This window comes from Diceros bicornis, chromosome 18 (genome assembly GCF_020826845.1).
Source record: "Diceros bicornis minor isolate mBicDic1 chromosome 18, mDicBic1.mat.cur, whole genome shotgun sequence".
Lineage (NCBI taxonomy): Eukaryota > Metazoa > Chordata > Mammalia > Perissodactyla > Rhinocerotidae > Diceros > Diceros bicornis.
This window is the reverse complement of record NC_080757.1, coordinates 30,673,164-30,693,614: the sequence shown is the minus strand read 5'-3', so window position 1 is coordinate 30,693,614 and position 20,451 is coordinate 30,673,164. Positions and strand designations below refer to the sequence as shown.

Sequence of the window (20,451 nt, the reverse complement as noted above, 5' to 3'; positions counted from 1 at the left end):
CAAGCGGTCCAGTTCAGGGGGACTTCAGAGAGAGAGGGAAGACAGGGCAGATTCCCAGCCTGGAAGGCTATGGGGAGGCAGTAAAGAAGTTGCTGATCCTGGTGACAGTGGTGATGATTGTGACAGATGTCACTGGTCAAGCCCCTGGATACTGACTCCAGCTGGAGAGACCCAAGCCCCAACAAGCCATGCTTCTCCAGATTTGTATTCCAGAGTGACCCTTTCTGGATGGCAAATAGGGTCACATCCCTACCTTATTTGGGGTCTTTTGGTGACTCAATAGGGGTCAGGCTCCCTTGTGTGTCCCCTGGCATGCCTCTCAACCTGGCTGCTGTCCATCTCCCTGCCTCGCTCTTGCCATTCCCCAACCATAACCAGCTAACTAGCTGGTCCCCCTAACACATGTTCTCAAAGGCCTCCCAGCCCACGGACTTGCTATCCACCACTGTCCCCCCAAAACAGAAGGCCTAGGAGAAGGAATATACCGGAGGCTGGTCCTGAGCCCCTTACACTGGGTGGACCACGTTCCTGTCGCAGTGGGGCTTGCAGTGAGGGTTCAGCCAGTGTTCCAGGAACTGCTCCTCAGCGCGATGCTCCAGGTGGAGCAGGTGGTGCATGTACTCCTGTCAAAACAAACCACACTGGAGAGGGGCTTCCATCCCCAGTGACAGCCGTGCGCACGTGCATGGGGCAGCTGTGGCTCTGAGAGAGGGCACAGCCAGGCTGCGGGAGGAGACACCGGCACGCCCATGCCCCTCTGTAGGGAAGACCCGCTCGATGGGAAAATGAAGCACTCTGACAATCCCGAGTGCTAAGAAGACGTGTCTCTGTGGGAGCTCATATACACTGTTCATGGAAAGTAACATGGAACCACCACTTTGGAAAACAGTTGGTTGCCTGCAATCTAGAAATTTCACTCCTTATTTATACCCTAGAGCAGTGGTCTTCAAACTTTTTCAGGCATCAGAATTACTTGGAGGCCTTGTTAAAACTCAGATTGCTGGACCTCACCCCCAGAGTTTCTGATTCAATGAGTCTAGGGTGAGGCTCCAGAATTTGCATTTCTAGCAAGTTCCCAGCCAATGCTGATGCTGCTGGTCACTTTGAGAACAAGAGAGGTGTGTATAAGAATATTCATGGCAGCAATAAATTTGTGGTAGTGAAACTCTGGATCCATGCCAAATGTCCATTGACAGGAGGATGGATAAATAAATTATGGTAGGGCCACAGTGTGGAATATTATACAACAGTGAACATCAATGAATTATAGCTACATACAACAACATAGGTGAGTCTTAGAAATAGCAGGTTGAGTGAAAAAAGAAAGTCCAAGAAGATGACATTTATAGTGTGGCATCATTTTTATAAAGCTCAAAACATGCATAACTAAATAATATATTATTTATGGCTACATGCATTTATGATAAAATCATCTTTTTAAAAAGGAAAGGGATAACTATAAGAAAGCTGGAGTTGCTATAATATTATCAAACAAAATAGACTTTAAAACAAAAAAATGCCAGAGGGATAGAGAGGCATTTTGTACAAACAGCCTGGCAGTTCCTCAAAATGTTAAACATAGAATTACCATATGACCCAGCAATTGTGTATCCAAGAGAAATGAAAACGTATGCCCACATAACAGCTTGTACACAGATGTTCAGAGCAGCATTATTCATCATAACCAAAAAGTATAAACAACCCAAAGGTCCATCAACAGATGAATGGACAAATAACATGTGGTATGTCCATACAATGGAATATTATTTGGCCATAAAAAGGAATGAAGTAGTGATACATGCTACAACATGGACGAACCTTGAAGACATTATGCTACGTGAAAGAGTCCAGTCACAAACAGCCACATATTGTATGATTCCATTTACGGGAAATGTAGCCGGCCCTACACGTTGATGTGTCCACAACAGAAAGCAGCTGGTTTCCTGGTGCTGCCCATCTCTGGGACCAGCATCTCCATCTACTCAGGAACCCAAGGCAGAACACAAACCGGCATTATCTCCCTCAAACTCAGCATAAGACTGAGCATCAGGACTTTGAGTCTGTCTCCTGAACGGTTCTCAGAAGCATTCCTTCCATCTCTACCACTTCTGTGGGTTGGGTCTTCATCATTGCCCACCGAAGCTACTGAAGCTTCCTCATCCCTCCATCCTTCACTCTGCCTCCCGCTCCTCCCACTCCACGTCCCACCTCCCCCACCATCTCTGCTCCAATCTCACAGAGTGACCTCTCCAAAATGCCGCCCAAAGGGGCCACTGCTCTCCTCGGAGGCCTTCACCAGCACTGCCTGCCTGAGAGGAGGCAGGAGGTGACCACTAACTGCCCCTTGGGTTTGGTCTGAGGCTCTGGATGATGTCTTTGTAACCAGCAGGTGAGGGCAGCTCCTTGTAGGATCTACCACCTACCCCAACTCTTCACAGCAGCAGAGAGAAGCCCTGCCCTCCAGCCCCTGTCCACAGCTGTCACCGACAGCCTTTGTTGATCTCTGAGCTTCTCAAGAACCACAAGTTATCCTTCAGATGGCTCGCCTGAAGGGACTTTAATAAAGGAACCACTCACAGCCACATGAACAGGGTTAAGGGAACGACCAAAGAACATTCCAGCACCCAGGGACTAGCAATAGAGGGAAGCCATGGCCACCAGCAATAGAGGGAAGCCTGCAGGGCCCACGGGAAGGGGCCACCATGGTCATGGAGGGGCGTAGGCTCTGCAGAGCAGGGAGGGAATGGGGGACAAATACTCCATCCTCTCTCCCCTCTTGCCCCTGATCTCCTGCTGAGCCCAAGCAGAAGCCAGCCCACCAGGGAACCCGTGATGCGGTCCATAGGGGTCAGTCTCCTAAGCTGGGCAGAGCAGGGTGGAGGATGGATTGGGGACAGGGTGGAGAAAACCAGCAGCCATACCAGGATGATGGGGCATGAGGGGTGCGTTCTTGCCGGGGGAAGGGAGCAGAGAGTACAAATAACAGATGTTACTGATGTTTGTTGCAGAGGAGCCGGCCACTCGGGCTGTGCAACACGAGGCTCGTGAGCACCAGGACCCACCAGGGGGAGGAACGGCTGTTTCCTCTGCATGCGGTTGTTGTCTCTCCTCCTCTCTCTCAGTTTGCTCCTGCTTTGCCCTTTATCAGCACGGGTGTCACTTCCCGGTATAGGGTGGTCTTCTCCTCCCAACAAGCACTTGGTGCCAGTGTTCTGGATTTCAGCCATTCCAACAGGTGTGTAGTAGTATCCTATTATTTGAACTTGCATTTCCCTGATGACATGTGATGTGGAGCATCTTTTCATATGCTTACCTTCCATCTGTATATCTTCTTCAGTGAGGTGTCTGTTCAGGTCTTTTGCCAAGTGGGTGAGCTTTTTAAAGATAAAAAATGAAAATGGCTTTATTGATTTTACTTTTATCACAAAAGTGATGCATAATACTGTTTCGAAATTATGTAAAAATAAAAGTTCTAAAGAAAGTGAAAAAAATCCCTCTTGTTCTTTTGTTTACCTCTTTATCCTGTTGCAAAGTAATGTTTTTTTAAAAAAAAAAATCTAGGGGCCGGCCCGGTGGCGCAAGCGGTTAAGTGCGCGCGCTCCGCTGCGGCGGCCCGGGGTTCGCTGGTTCGGATCCGGGCGCGCACTGACGCACTGCTTGGCAAGCCATGCTGTGGCGGCGTCCCATATAAAGTGGAGGAAGATGGGCACGGATGTTAGCCCAGGGCCATCTTCCTCAGCAAAAAAAAAAAAAAAAAAAAAAGAGGAGGATTGGCGGATGTTAGCACAGGGCTGATCTCCTCACAAAAAAAAAAAAAAAAAAAAAAAAATCTACCCACCTTGCTTTCTTGCTTAAAACACGTGAAAGGCTTCCACTGGGCTCAGGAGAAAGTCCCAGTTCCTCGGTGTAGTTTGTGGTGCTCTCCATCATCTGGCCTGGCCCATCTCCTGAGGCTCTTCTCTCACCGCCAGCACACTCAAGCTTTGTGCTCCCTCTTCCCTGGAGGGGCCATGCTTGCTCTTCTCTCTGCCTGGAACACCCCCGTGCCTTCTCTTTTTCCTGTCTCACTCGGACCTGACTTTTCTGGCCTCCGCTTAGATGTCACTTCCTCCAGGAAGCCGTCTCGGTTTCCCTGTGATCGCAGAGCTCCCTGGACTTCCTCCAGCATAGCCCTGGTCACTCTGTTTGGCAGTGACCTCTCGCTGAGAGTAGGGACTGAGTTGGCCCACATCATATTTTCTAGTGGAGGTGCCATGTGGGTCGGCTTACATACTGGTATGTGAACTTAATGTTTTCTCCCCAAAAGACAATAGATGGAGATAGAAATGATTTTTAATTTGGAGAATGTATGTTGTCAATATCGCCCTGAAAGAAGTCTGGCTGCTGTAATTATGGGATGTAAACCATTGCAAAGTTTGCATGAAGCAGATCCATATAAACACCTTTAGGTGACCCAAAGCAGCAAGCTGTCAATCAGAGAAGTGGCATTTCTCCTTGGGAGAGAGTAATCATATTCGGTAATATTTGTGACATTAAATTATTTTAGCATGTATAGATATCATAAAAATCCTAATCACGAAAACCCTCCTATGCCATTGATAAAGCTTTAGTTAAGAACTTTAAGGTTTTAAGTTTCCAGAAAATCCTCTAGGAAATCTGCATCCTGTATTAAATATAATTATTTAAAAAGATTTTTTAAATGACTGTGCAAAGGAATTAATTATGAGGTATCCAATTTTCCCAAAAAATGTTTTCCTTTCCCCTAGGACCCATGTGGTTCGGATTTGTTTTGGTTATCGTTGTTGTTTTCATTTAACTCATCAAAATCACCCCATGTCCTGGGCAGAGAGTCTCCGGGGCACCCCAGGTGGGGGCGGATGGTGAGAGGGCTCCTTGTGGGACCCAACAATGATTCCCCTGCAGTTGCTGGACATGTTTGTGAGTCTGGGGCTGAATTCTTCCCTGTCCTGTCCTGGCGGGGAGTCTGTGGCCAGAAGAATAGTAATTGGGAGGGACAGGAAGGCAGTGTGGATCTTGTAAATAAGGAACAAAGACTGCCTAGCACTTAGCTTTACTTCTTCAACTGTTCTGTGCAAGCAGCGCCCTGAAGGAGACCCGTGTTGTGTCTCTTTCCTGCTGGTTTGCCCGGCAGTATGACGGAGAGGCTAAGAGGTCCAGGTCTGGGTCTGGGTCAGGGTCCAGTTCAAATTCAGACCCTGCCAATAATCCTTTACCTCTCCAGCCTCAATTTGTCCGTCTGTAAGACGGGGATGGCACTAGCTCTTATTTCATTGCACTGCTAGGATACAGTGAAATGATACAAAGAAAGTTCTATGCTAAATCCACAGTCTCCATTTACCCCTCTAAATCCATTCTCTCCCCACTTCACCTGGCCCCATGCAGGGAGAGGCTGACCTAGATGAACTGCAGCCACAGACTCCCTGGTCCTGGGGCTTCCAGTTGTGTTTGACTAGGAGGCACAGCAGGGGATTAGAGGTATGAGGAGAGAGACTGGGTGTGTCTCCTCCCGTGCCTCCCTGAGGAGTCACAGCAGGTTGGCTGCTTCCCTTTCATGGAAGGCCGACTCCAAGAGGGCTGCCCTCTCCAGTTCTGGGAGCCACACCCTCTCTTACCCCCTCACACCTCAGGGCTGTTAGCCCTGGGCCTTTAACCTCTCTTGTTGGTTTACCTTAATCCTGCCCACAGCTTTGCTAAACTCTCCTCAGTTACTTTGGTTACTATTAGATACGAAATATCTGAGCATGCCTGGAGGTTGTGGATCGAGCATCTTCCCCGGGAACCGGTCCACAGGAAACTTTCAATAAATGCTTGTTGAATGAAAGACTAAAGCCATGGTCCTCAAAGTGTGGTCTGCGCCCTCGGGGGTCCACAATGTCAAAAATATTTTTAGAATAATACTAAGACATTTGCCTTCCCACTGTGTGCACTGGTGGGTAGGACCGACGTCTTCGCAGGAGTCGAGGCAGCAACACCGACCCTCCTGGTAGCCACCATCTCCTTCACCACCACACACTCACAGTTAAAAAAAATTAATTAAATAAAATGTAATTTTCTTTAATTTAATAAAATTAATTGAATTAATTAATTAAAATAGATGAAAAATAAAACATTCTCAGGATGCCAGTTTCATTGAAGAAGGCCCTGGGGAAGCAGTAGAAAGCAACCCAACAGGAAGCATGCAGGCAGCGCTTGTGCCGCACGACGGAGGACGGCGGTTTTCTCGAGGAAGAGTCCTCGGTGATCGAGGTTGGTATCAGGAATTGAATTAGCTGTGTATGAATGAAGTGAGCCTGTCACTTCAATGAAAACAACTGATAGTACTTGTTACTAAATGATAAAATTTGAGCTTTCAAGGGGAAATTAGAATTTTGGGAAACTTATATCTGCTGCCATGAGCTTCCCAATATTTAATGACTTTTCTGATGAGAACTGATGATGATTCACGAATGTCACCACTGATATACAGCACTCATACACCTTTTATAATTATATGCTCATTTGCATCCTTGCTCATTTAATCCCTGTCATTCTCAGGCAAACATCCAACTGGCCTTTTGATGACAGAGACCAAGGTATACCTCCTATATGGCTTAGTGCTTGGCACAGAGTAGGACCTCAATAAAACTCACTGGAGAAACGTACAAACGAGTGAATGAATAAGAAAAATGACTGTTCTTTCTCCGTAATCTTACTAAATCCTCCCTGGAAGGTTCCTCAACATCTGTGCAATCTGCTCATTATAATGGCCCAGGCCAAACGTACATAAAAAGCATCAAAGAGTAATATATATTTCACACTCCTAAATACAGCTGAAATCATCTTTGAAGAAAAACAACCGAAACAGACACACACAGAGGGAGAGAGAAACGAGCGCTGGTTTCCATGACATTTCACTATTTATTTTAAATGTTAGGAAAATGAATATGCCACAAAGGCCTAAAAGCAATCATTAGTCAAAGATGAAAGGCCAAACAGCCAATCTGCTGAAAACCACAAATTCAACAATGGCATTGGTTGAGTTAGAAATGCCCTGGCATTAATGATAATCTCAAATGTTCCTGGATCGAGAAAGAAGGGGTAGATGGAAAATACGTTTTAATTTTTTTAGATTCTTTTCTTCAAGGGGAAAAAAATTAAAGCAAACAAAAACCAATATCTGTGTTCCATGTCCAACGCCAACTATAATGATTTAAGTAAATCATTTATTTCTCAGTAATTAGAGCGGAAAGTGAAAGTGGTTCTTTGTTATGCCCCTGGAGTGGCATGATACCCACCAAAATCAAATACCCACCAGAGCCTGATCTAAGCTGAGAATCATAAAGTGGACAGTTAATCTATCAAGGTGGAAACTTTGTCCAAGAAGGCAAAATCCTTCCTGTGACATTTGCATGGAATTAAAGGTCCATCAACATCTCACTGAATTATTGTGCTCATTAGTAAAAGCAATGTAATCACATAGGCAGAAGGGTGGCTCAGAACTTAACTACACTGGGACACTGGAAGGCTTAACCCTAAAACATGGCAGATCAGTGATGTGCGCAATTTACATCTCAGTAACTCCAAACCGGCCTTTGAGATCATGAGGAACAAAAGGGTAATGGAGTTATTACATATATTTGTCAAGGAGCTAAACATGAAAGCATATTTCACAAAGACTTACAATAAAGCTAATATGATTTATACTTGCCTAACAAGAACATTCCTTACAGGAACACAAGCCAAAATGGAAAGTGTATTCCCAAGGCACACAAGTGCTTACAAATACAATCACAGAAGACATAATTTTAGTTCGGATGTCATCTTTTTAAAGAATTTCCATGGTTCACCCCAGCAGTTGGCAAATAATTTCTTCCCTAAAATTTGGGAAGATTAAGAGAAATTTAATGAATTTAAGTGAGGCAATAGAAAAGACTTCTTTGAAATAACTTCCAGGTTCTATGGTAGAATTATGTCCTACAAAATTTCTCCCCGGGAGAGAAGCAAAGAAAGGAATGGAAATAAGTGTAATGAGCATTTAGTAAATGCCAAATACTGTGCCTGGTGATGGGGACCCAGAAGTAAAACAAATAGTCCATCTCTTCAAGCAGTTTAGAAGAGTCTAGTAGGAGAGACAGATTTTTTTTTTTTAATTCAGAAATAGCAATCTTTTGCTGTGAGTCTTATGCTACAGGGATGCTCTGATTCATGGTGAGAAGGGAGGGGCATCAGGAAGGCCTCTCAAAAAAGGCATCATTTAAGGTGAATCTCTACAAATGAATAAGAGTTAACCAGGTACACAAGAGCAGAAGAAACAACAAGTACAAAGGCAGGTGCTGTAAGAGAAGAACTTCAAACACACCATCATTCCAGACAACCTGCTTCTCCTCATAGGTTTCGAATGCCGGTGAATGGCACCAAGTTGTCCATACAGACACCTACATGTCATTTTTGATCCCTATTCCTCCCTCGCTGCACCCACTCATCAGCCCAAGAAATGGCCAACTGTTCTCCAATTTAGGTACCATAATCATGCTCCTCTCATATCTTGACCTTAAAAGCTCTACTGGAACACTCTCCTGGAGAACGAGAGCATAAATTGTTCCAAAAAAAACCCTTTTGGAAAGCAATTTGATGATATATACTAAAAGCTTGAAAAATATTCATATCTTTGGATCTAGGAATTCATTTTCTGGGAATATATTCTTAGCAAATAATTCAAAATATTAAAAGTACTTTAAGTACAAAAATGTCCAGAGTGTTGTTTATAATAGAAAAATAGTGGAAATGGTCCAACTATCTAACAAAAGAGGGTAATTCAGTATCATTATGGTTATAAAGAGTTTATAATAATATGGGCAAATGTGTATACTATATTATTAAGAAAAACCAGGATACAAAACTGTAGATAGAGTATGATCACACTTTAAAAAAATATACACAAAAAAACTAGACAGAAATACATCAAAAAATGGCAAGGCTGTCTTTGGGGAGAGGGGATAGGATTATACTTAATGTTTCTTTTGACTCTTTCTTGGTTTCTAATTTTTGTAAATACAAATGGTTTAAATTTTTATTTTTAAGTACACAAGTAATACATGAACATATTATCATTGTTTAAAATTCGAACATCAAATATAAAATTCCCAAGATCACCATCTGCAATCCTAGTCTCCTCAATGAGATGATACAGTTAACAGCCAACTGATTATATTTCTAGAGCTTTTTCTAGAAATGTACATGCATACAGATGTACCTGTGTAAATACATAGTATTGTTTTGGGCTTGAGTACTAGGAGGGCAGGGCCAACTCAGGGGAGATAGAGAAGGTGACGTTGAGAATGAAGAGGAGGGTACCAGGCAGAAATAATGGAGAAAGATATTGCAGGCAAAGGGAATCATTTGTGAAAAGATGCTGAGAGCAGAGAGAGGACAGCTTCTTTGAAAAACAATGAGAAGTTCTGGGTAGTTAGAACACAGATTGTCTTGGAGGAGGGGCAGGAAATGGGGCACAGTGGTAGTTTAGGGCTGGCTTGTCTCCCAGGCCAAGATACTTGGCTCCATCCTATAAGCAGGGAAGAGCCATAGAAATTTTTATTTTGTTGTATCTTAAGAAGTACTTGTTAAGCTATTGCTTTTTAAAAAACAAGAAGAAGGAGAGCTAACATTATTACTAAAAGTTAGGCACTATGCTGAGCACTTCACATGCATTCTTTCACAATAAGCCGATGAGGTAGGTTTTGGTATTATACCCCATTTTATAGATGTGAAAACTGAGACTTAGAGACTTTAAGCAACTTGGCCAAGATGTGATAGCCAGCAAGTAGTGAACCAGGATTCAGACCTGGCAATCTGCTGCCCTGCTCTTAACCACTCTCCTATGTTCTTTCTGTGAAAATCATACATATGTTTATTAAAATAAAAAATTGAGTGTACTGGATTGAATAGTGTTCCCCCCAAAATTCATGTCTACCTGGAACCTGTGAATGTGACCTTATTTGGAAATATGGTCTTTGCAGATGTAATCAAGTTAAGACGAGGTCATACCGGATTAGGGTGGACCCTAAATCCAATGACTGGTGTCCTTAGAAGAAGGAAATTTGGACACAGGGCCACGCAGGGAAGAAGGCCATGTAAAGACAGATGCAGAGACTGCAGTAATGCATCTACAAGCCAAGAAACGCCAAAGATTGCTGGCAGACATCTGAAGCTAGGAGAGAAGCGTGGAACAGATTCTCCCACAGAGCCCCGAGAAGGAACCAACCTTGCCAACTCCTTGATTTCAAACCTCTAGCCTCCCAAACTGTGAGAGAATAAATTTCTCTTGTCTCAAGCAATCCAGTTTGTGGTACTTTGTTATGGCAGCTCTTGGAAATTAATATACTGAGTAACAGCAAAAGGTATAAAGACGAACGTACAAATTGACCCCAAATCTTACCACTGAGAAAATATTGTCATTATTGTTTGGCCATGTCTCCATACACACACAGAGAAAGAAGAGTGGATTAAGTGAGTTTTCTTTTAAAACTTCCTTTCCATTTTGAAAGTTGTGTGTGCAAAGTTTGATAATATCAAGTATTGGCAAGAACATAGGGACCCGAGTGTTCTTATTCACACTGCTGGTGGGAGTTGGTACAATTTGGCCATTCGGCAGTACCGATGTCAACTGGAAGCACATACGCCCTCTGACTTGGCAATTCCTTTTCCTATCATCAAACCCAGCAAAGCACACATGCGTACAAGGATCTTCATCAAACAATGGAAATAACTGGAATGGCCGTTGTTCCAGGAAGGGCTAAATAAATAAGTTGTAATACGTCTTAGTTCATTGCGGCTGCGGTAACAAAATACCGCAGACTGGGTGGCTTATAAACAACAGAAATTTATTTCTCACAGTTCTGGAGGCTGGAAGTCTGAGATCAGGGTGCCAGCACGGGCATGTAAGGGCCCTCTTTCAGGTCACAGACTTCTCCTTTTGTCCTCACATGGCAGATAGGGCTAGGGATCTCTCTGGAGCCTCTTTTATAAGGGCACTAATTCCATTCATGAGGCCCCCACCCTCATGACCTAATCACCTCCCAAAGGCCCCACCTCCAAATACCATCACCTTGGGAGTTAGGATTTCAACATATGAATGGGGAGGGGGGTGGGCACAAACATGCAAACCATAGGGCAATACATTATACTATGCTGCAGCTAAAAATGAGCTAGAACGAGACATACTGTTGAGTGAAAAAAAGCAAGTTGCGGAATAAACCTGCCCCTGCTTTCTACACATCCTGAACTTCCTCGTTGAAGGGGCAGGGAAGCCTGACATGTTCAAGGCACAGTGAGGAGGCCAGCGCAGCTAGAGCAGAGGGTGGGGAGGAGATGCAAGAGGAGGCCGAGGTGGGAACAGAGGGAGCAGTCAGACCTCTAGGGCCTTGTAGGCCGTCGTAGGACTGTGGATTTTTTTCAGAGTAAGACAGGAATTCTTTGGAAGGTTTTGAGTGAGGGAGGGATGGGGTCTGGTTTACCTTTTTAAGAACTGACTCTTGCTTCTCTGTTGAGAACAGATGTAGAGGGATCTAGAGAGGAAGCAGGGAGACAGGGTAAGAGAGTATTGCTCAATCCACTGCAGGGTCTCTGGCGGTGGCAGTGGAGGGTGAGAAGTGGTCAGATTCTGGATTTGCAGCCCACACAACTAGGAGGAGGTGGCGCCACTTACTGTGATGTGGAAGGCAGGGGCTGCTGTGAGGGTACGATCAGAATTCCACTTAGGGCTGTTAGGTCTGAGCTGCCCATTAAACTCGGTGCAAACAGTCATGTAAATGTAAATGAGTCTGGAGCTCACGGGAGAGGCAGGCTGGAGATAGGCGTGTGCGGCCTTCAGCACGGAGGTGATATCTAAATTCTCAGGAGCCTCCCCACAGCCCTGGGATGCTCTGACATTTAAAGGACTGTAGAGGCTAAGAATCCAGCAAATGGGACTGAGCAGCAGAAACCACAATAGAGGAGGAGAAGGTGGGGGCGTGGTGTCCTGGAAGACTGGAATCCAAATGAGCAGAGTACCCAGAAGGAAGGAAGAGAGACCATTTGTGTCAAAACAAAACAAACATGGGTTGGTTCCTAGTCCCCAGGACACCAGGAACAGAGGCTAAGAGCCACCTTTGCAACTCTTTAGGACAGTGCTTCTTAAACTTAAATGTGTGCCCGGATCTCAGGCATCTTGTGGAGGTGGAGATCCGCCTTCAGGAGGTGTGGGGAGAAGCCTGAGGCTCTGAAGGTCTAATAGGCTCCCAGGCGAACCTGGCGGCCGGGCCAGGGACCACAATTTGAGTAGCAAGAGTTTAGACCCAAACCCTGAAAATCAACAGAAGCAGTCATGGTTAAGGAAACATTCCAGGGAAAGCTCAGAATATTTTTTCCACCTTCTTCCCTCTAAACACAAAGGCAGCTCTTCTTTCCACACAGCCCTGTCTTCATCAATTTCTCCCTAGGCAGATTTTTTTCCCTCTATTAGGATCTTGAGACCTCATTATACCCAGGAGCTCTTCTGACATGATGTCCTCATGAACTCAAGTATTCAGTCCTAACATAGAACCTGAAGTAGTAAGTTGATTCAGCTGAAACCTAGATGTTCCCAGATGGGATATTCCCAAGCGAATCTCAGCCTTCCAGGAGAGCCCATCCCATTCCTGTGATGTCCAGAACCCTCCTGCCCAAAATCTCTGAAGATCTGGAGCCATGGTTCTCCTGAATTAATCTCATAGCCTGTTTCTCCACCACTGCAGCTTCCAGATTCTCATGAATACCTTCCTCTTTGGTCAGCCACCTTCACCCCACACAACACACCACGCGCCATCTGTCATCCTCCCAAAGAACCACTAACACAAGGTCGCTGTGAGTAGCAGACTTGTCCCAAGGTTTGGGCGTTGCAGAGGGTCACAACAGCACAAGCAGAAAACAACTTCAAGCTCAATGTCGGGTATTACCATAAAATAAATGTACCAGCTATTTCCTAGCACAGGGAATTTCTCAGTGGTGTGTCCTCTGAGGCCCTACCCTCCTACCTGCCTCTGACCCCTCTCCACATCCCCCACCACTGGGTCCTGCATCCTCTTCCTCCCGAGCTGCTTTCATACATTCCAAACCCCTCCTGCTTTCTTCCCCAGAGTCATGTCTCCCTCTTGGTCTCTCTCCCCATCCCCATTGGGGCCGTACCTTCCTCCATCAAGGGTTCCAGAAAGGTGTTCACGCTCCCCTGGGGCACAAGCTGGCCCTCCCCACAACACAGGGCCACACCAGTGATTTTCTCAATAGCATTTTCTCCCTCCCACCACACAGTCCGAAAAGAACAGTTGTTGCAGTGAATCGACAGGATACAGCCTGTGAAAACAGTCCAGCCCCTCGGATGCGTGGGCACAGCTTGTCTGAACTTGTTTCCGAAAAGCCTATTATTCAACAGAAGCAAATATCTGCCAATATTTAAGCCACATGTCAAGAGTATAAACATTGCTTAACAGATACTCATGAGGAGAGATCACTGCAAATCTTCATATTTGTTTTCATTTTGAATGCTTAATACCTCCCCAAAGCACCATCGTTTACCCTCATCGATGGCCTTTCCCCTCTCTGAAAGGGTTTTCTTTCGCAAAGTCCCTCAGCGGGGAGAAGTAAAACAAAATGACCCAATGAATCATCTCTCGGTAATTTTGAGTTGGTGGTGACCACATGAGTCTCGTGGCTCAGCTGCCAAGGGCACATACACCCCCTAGAAATCATGACCTCTGCTCATTTGTCCCAGTCCACCTGTCTGTCTCCAGGGTACCGTGGCAAGGAGGTGCAATAACAAGTCCAAAAATGTCATTCCCCATTTCCCGTGGATAACAGTAACTGAAAGCCGGTGTTTAAGAGGCTGTGTCCTAAGCCTGCACACCAGCTCCCATCACATCGTTCCCCTGCTTCAAGTCCCTGGGTGGCTCCTACTGAGTGCAGAATGAAAGTCAGTTCCACTATGACAGCCAGGGCCTGCCAACCTGGCCCTCTGTTGTCATCACCTATCACTCCATATAGCCCAGATACTCGAGTCAAGGTCAAAAGGGAAAGAGAGGGGATGGGAATCCAGACCTTCTGAAAACATTATTCTGCGAGGCCCTTCCCAAAACACACATGCTCACACCTTAACACATATACACACAGAGTCATACACCCACCCAAACACAAACCCTCACATACACACAGGTACACACACATCCTCACACACACACCTTCACCTACACACACGCCCTCACCTACACAGTCTCACACATACACACACCCTCTCACACACACGTGCTCATACACAGAGTCATACACACATGCACATACACAAACCCTCACATACACACACACACGCTGTCACATATACACACACCCTCACACACACATGCTCATACACACAGTCATACACAAACCCTCACACACACACACACACACACACACACACACACGCTACTGCAATCCCAAATACCCAGGACAGTGCATCCACCCTGCCCTTTTCCCTAGCAAAGGGCCATCTGAGCAGATGGTTCACACAAAGAAAGAAGGAGGGAAGGAGGTGGTAAAGGTAGAGAGCAGGGAGGTGTGGTCCCCCCACCTTAGACCCAGTCAGTCCTGAGACTCCTGACTCCTCGTCCCCGTGCTCTAGGACCTGAGCTCGTATGGCAGTTCTACCTGCCAGCCCCTGACCCCCCTGCAGCCAGAAGTCCTACCTCGTGGCCTCTTCACGACCTGCTGACAAATGTGGGGCCACCATGTCCAAAGCTCACATCCAACAGTGATGCACGACAGGGATCATTGCAATGTCAGCTGCTCAGCTAAAAGAGTAAATCCCCTCTTTTCACCTGACAGGTGATTGGGATTATTCATTCTGCTCTCAGTAAATCCATAGAAAGGAAAAGTCAACAAGGGGACCCACCAGGCACACAGGTCCGAGAGTAAGTCCAGGGCGTCGGGCGCAGCGGCCGCAGGGCCGGCACGAGGAGAGGAGGCCTGGCGCTCAGAGGAACCCTTAGAGGGCCACATGCACCACTCTGCTCCTCACCCCAGACCACGTCCTGCTGCCCGTGGCTCGTCCTCAGAGCTGCTGACTGGCCCCAGGAAACCCGCGGCGACCCTGAGGCTCTGTCCAGAACCCTAGAATATGAGACCTGGAGTGAACCTTCTAGCCAGAATCTGGGCCAAACTCTGCATTTCATGGAGAAAAATGGGCTCTAGGAAATGGAAATGACTCATCTGAAGTCTAAAGTCCAAAGTCCACAACTAGTTAGTGGCAGAGTATGGACTGGAATCACATTGGGTGGAATATTCTTCCCACCTCACCTCCACCCCTACACTGCCTGAAAACTCCTTCAAGCTGCAGCTAGGTGGACGGCCCCTCTGGGAAGCCTTTCCAACCTCCATCCTCCTTCCACTGAGAGCTCGAGGCCCTCTCCTCTCAGACAGCCTTGTCAGAGAACTTGAATCGGGCTGGAACACTCTGACTCCATCTGTCTCCACACAATGGACATGGGCACCTCGAACAAAAGAAGAATGTCTTGTTTATCTCCGTCTTCAGTGCCTGGCGCTCAGCAGGGCACAGTCAACGTAAAATGTAATTAAGCGCACATCTTGGTCAGCCAGGAGCGCTCTCTGCACAAGCCACTTGACTCTCACTTTCGTTCTGAACTCTCTACACAACTGGCACATTGACTGTCCATACCACTCAACATTTAACTGTTTTCTCAATGTTCCATGCTGTTACCTTTCATGCTCCCAACTGGACTAGAGGTGCTGGCAATGCACGTGGTGGATCTCTCCAGAAGGCCAGGCACGGGTGTTCTCAGCCTCGGCTGCACATCGATACCCCCCACCCAATGCCTAGGCCACACTCCAGACCGCCCCTCTGGGAGTGGGGCCTAGGCATCAGATTTTTGAGCTCCCCAGTTTGTTCAAGCATGCAGCCAAGGTTAAAAACTATGTTCCTAGAAAAATATGATACCAGAAACTACTTGTTGATTCAGTTATCTCTGCATATGAATGAGTGTAATTGTGAATGAGAGTGTGAGAGACACACAAAGTGACACAGAGTGGAAGAGACAGAGGTTGTTCAGCATTGTGTAGCCAGGGTTCCTCATCCTCGGCAACACTGACATTTTGGGCAACATCAGTGTTGTGGGGGCTGCCCTGTGCATTGTAGGATGTTTAGCAGCATCCTTGGCCTAACCCACTAGACGCCAATAGCCAATGGCAAACACTCCCCTCAGTTGTGACAACCAAAAATGTCTCCAGACATTGTCAAATGTCCCTGAAGGTGGAGAAGCAAAATCACTCCCGGATGAGAACTATTGGTGTAGACCAGCCACCAAATAATTTATTGCATATTTATTTCACATCTCAACTGTAGGTCACATGGGCGCTTTTCCAAACTTGGCTAAGTGGCTGAGGATTCTGGACTGCAGGGTCAGTGTCTCGGTGAGAGACACGCAGGACTGGGCTGTACACAGGGTGGGTGGGAGATGGTTGGTGGGGTGAGTAGTAGGTTCTGAGGCAAGAGAGAGTCACGGAGAATCTAGACAAAGTAGGTTCAAGGCAGATAAGAGGGGTAGGTAGTGGTCAAGCCGATAAACGATGACCAAAAGCAGAACAAAACCAAAAAAGCTGGCTATTCAGTGAAATCACAAAGTCGGAGGCAAGCAGGGGGTTGTCAAAGATGAAGGCAAGTGACGACCAGAAGCCAAGAAAAGAGAAACAGTCAGAGAAGGAGCTCTCGGAAGCTCTGAGCAGGGAAAGACCACACCAAGCAGCGTTTGGGGCTGCAAGTCTAGCACGGGGTGGGGGGTAGGCTGGCACAGAGGGGTGCTGGAGGCAGGAAGCTGAGCCGCATCTGCCCAAACCCGCCGGCTGCCTGATCCCTAAACCACCTCTACTCCCTGAGAAGGCCGCTATTCCACAATCAGAGCTTGGAGGAGCCAGGGGCAGATGCTGGAAGAGAAAACGCCCGCTGGCCCTGACTCGAGTTGATTAGAGCTTGTCTCCTGAGCACCTGGAGGGGGGGCAGCTTCTCCAGAGCCCCTTGAACCAACCTTACCCCAGCCCCCAGGGACCCTGAGGAAGAGCCTCCAGAATGTTCCTCCAGACAACATGCCAAAAGCACACGGGGCAAGTTAGAGCCCCCCAGGGACCCTTGCACCAGGCGCTGCTCCCCATCAGCTCTTGCGCCCAGCCCTCTCCTCCCTCACCCTCCGCCCGCCCCCTCTGAACCCACTTCCCCGTGCTCATGACCCTACATTCTTTTGGTTTCCCCAAGTATCTCCCTGCATTCCTTCTCAGCCCCTTCAGAATCCCCTTCCTCTGCCTGCCTCCAAGCATTGGTGCACCCAGACTTCAATCCTGAGCCTCTTCTCTTCTAATTGCGTCTCGAACCATCTGTCTAAAGCCAAAATCTGTACTCTCCCGTTTGAAAAATCCTTCAATTGTCCTCTAGTGCATGCAAGATAAAATCGAACGCACTCAAATCATTTTTGATCTTGCACCCGCCACCTCCCGGTCCCCTTCCACCTTACGCTTAGATGTTCCGAGCTACCTCTGATTTCTTTACCAAAAAAAAAAAAAAGCTACCTCCACCCTTGACAGCCTGAAGTCCTTGATTTGTTTTTAGCCACTCTGTTTAATAGCCACTTGCTGACTTCTCTGTGTCTACCACTGACTCTGAGCAGAAACCCAGGTGACCATCTGCAGCCTCGGCACCGTGCCAGCCCCTGGTAAATAATACTCAAAGGAGTAGTTACTGCTCGCTGAGTACTGTCTTAAGTGCCTTACTATCAATTACTTTATTTTATCCTCCTAAAGTAGTTGTTATATGTTATTATTTATAATAATAATATTATTGTAACATAAGTAATAATATTTATTGTTACCCCCATTTTATAGACGAGACTACTGAGGTACAGAAATGTGAGGAAACTTCCTCAAGTTTACACGGTCAGAAAATGGGGAGATTCAAACCCAGACAGTCAGACCCAGAGCCAGCTCTCCTCATCACTGTGGATACTGCGTCTTAACAAGAGTCTTTTAGATGAACTAATCAAAATATCCACACGATTCCACAGGGAGCAAAGGTGAATGCTGCTGCAGATCCTTCTGGGCCTCGACACGGAGATACAGTGAAACGAGGATGAGCCTGGAGTCCAGCTGGACCACAGTACAGCTTTGCAGACATTCTAACTTTACCTGGGTCGCTAATACTTACCCTCACCTGGGTGGGGCACAAATATCAGAAACGTCAGTACTTCCGCCACGAGACAGGGAGACAAGCCAGGCCCAAATTAGCCCGGGGCCGGCATGGCAAGGTCTAGTAGCACCTACCACAAATCACAAAATAGAGGCAGGGGAGTGGCCTGGTTCAGAAAGACTAGGCAGGTGGACACTATGAACCCACAGGGCAGAGCTGAAGCCAAAGATCAAAACCAGAAGCACGAAGTGTGGGCAGACGCCCACAGCTGGGACAGAGCATCTCTGGCCGAGGATGCTGGTCCAGGTCGCCCAACGGCCAAGGGAAGAGGGAGAAGATGGAGTTGGCACCAGATCAGGGCACAGCTCCCCAGCACCCATTCAGAGGTGATACCCAGCAGCCACTTGGGATCCTGGGACTCCCTCCATCGGCCCCACTGTTTCCATTTTAAATACTGTGTTCACAGTAGGTAAGCGGAGCACCTCTGCAGGAGAAAAGGCGTGGGTACAAGGCTGACATCACCTCACCCCCGAGTCTCCAGCAGAACCTCCATCCGGCAGCCCATGCTGGGCTGGGACCAGCACCCAGCGTGGTTTCATAACAAACGAGCATTCAAACGACCACACGTTCCCTTCCAACAGCCAGAGCCCAGTACTCACCCGCATGGGCTCATCCGGGAACCCAGGCTCGCTTGGCCTGTCCTGGCGCCGGGATCTCAGGAGCGGTTTGGCCTGCTTTTCCGTCAGAATCGGGGAGGCCCCTGAAAAAGTCAGGAAGGCACCTTAGGGACTCTCGGGCACACGAGCTCATGTCCATCTCACAGTCTGAGGCCAACGATTTGCAAGCTCAATTTCGGCCAAAACACAAAAGTTCTTTCACAGGGACCTATCCCAAAGGACGTGGCATTCCAGAGGGCCCAGAGAGGAATTCTAAATTCTTTCTAATATGGTTAATGCAGAGCAAATGCTGCACAACTTAAACATATTTACCGATTGCAACGGCCCATTCCTTTAAAAGTGGGTAGTAATGTAATATGTTTTTTAAAACATATTTTCTTCAGGTCTCCAGTCAACGTGTTTCTCATCCCTTAGGTCTGCTTTCGTGGGAATTTTTAAATCCCCAATACTCTAAATCAAGTTAAAGCTGTTGTTGGAAGATATCCCCTGACAACAAGTTTATGTTAACCTCGATAACCACCTATGATCCCTCAAAGAAGATACTATGATAATAAAATCATATTAAGTTTTGATAATCACACTAACTCTAAACAATATGATCAAATAGAAGTCTATCAAATTTTGTTGATCTCATATGAACACAAAAAAAGGTATAGTTGAAGATTTATCAACACTTTTGACAATTAGTGTTCAAATACATTTGAAGATTAAAAAAACAATATATCCCCAATGATAGCAACTCTGGGAGCCTGCTCTTAGAAAAAAAGAAAAGCACTGAACTGTTATACACCACATGTTATTTGAAACAGCAAAATATTTTTAAAATATAAAATAGAGTTATTCCTGTTTATCATGTCAGCATAGAACTAGGCTGTTTTTAGAGTTGATGCTCACCTGAGAAGGAAGTCAGCAAGGTAAAGGAGAGCACAAGCACAAATAATGTCTTCATCCTGTGGTTCCTCTCTCCACCTGTTGCCGAATGAATTCCCCTGCAACGAGCCAGTCTACTTGCAGGGAGCCGCATCCAGCCCAAGGTTGCTTATGCTTTGACCGACAGCATGACAGTGTGATGCTAAACGCAACTGACTCTGAGTTTTTGGCCTGACCATGAAAATATTTTCCTCTGAATTCCTATAAATGTTCATCCTGAGGAAGGAAATTATCCCTCTGTAATGTGCCATTCAGAGCTCGAATTTGAGAAAGCAACATGTGATATTCATTTCACGTAAACAGACAGAGATACATCATAGAGTAGTTTGTGTGTTCATCTCTAGCTTCAGTTTATGCTCCTGCTGTTTCAATGAGAATTAATCCTCTCTTACATTTGCATATTTTATGACATTTTTCCAAAGCCCATTCACAAACCTAATTTGACCCTCCCAATAACTTCAGAGTCAGGCAGGGAAATTAGCAAGGGGCATAAGGAGGGGGAAATCTGTTTTTCAGCTGACTTTGGAGGCAGAAAGACCACGGTTTATGTCCTGGCTTCACCTCTTTCCAGCAGTGTAACCTTCAATGAATCACTTACCGTTTCTGAGCTTCAGT

The 20,451-nt window shown here is 46.4% G+C and overlaps 1 protein-coding gene across 1 annotated transcript; it reads right to left on the bottom strand.

The window, feature by feature from the left end:
* Positions 1–506: 506 nt before the first annotated feature.
* Positions 507–19,855, bottom strand: C18H17orf67 (chromosome 18 C17orf67 homolog). Its single transcript, XM_058559345.1, has 3 exons — positions 19,801–19,855; positions 18,889–18,989; positions 507–623 (listed from the first exon to the last, which is right to left on the bottom strand). Exons 1-3 carry the CDS (start codon positions 19,853–19,855, stop codon positions 507–509), a joined length of 273 nt encoding a protein of 90 aa, XP_058415328.1.
* Positions 19,856–20,451: the final 596 nt, after the last annotated feature.

Coding starts and splice junctions, on each gene's coding strand:
- C18H17orf67 (XM_058559345.1), bottom strand. CDS start 19,855: ATGAAGACATTATTTGTGCTTGTGCTCTCCTTTACCTTGCTGACTTCC. Junction 18,990..19,800: donor CTTGCTGACTTCCTTCTCAG/GTGAGCATCAAC, acceptor TGACTTTTTCAG/GGGCCTCCCCGATTCTGACG. Junction 624..18,888: donor TCCCGGATGAGCCCATGCGG/GTGAGTACTGGG, acceptor TTGTTTTGACAG/GAGTACATGCACCACCTGCT.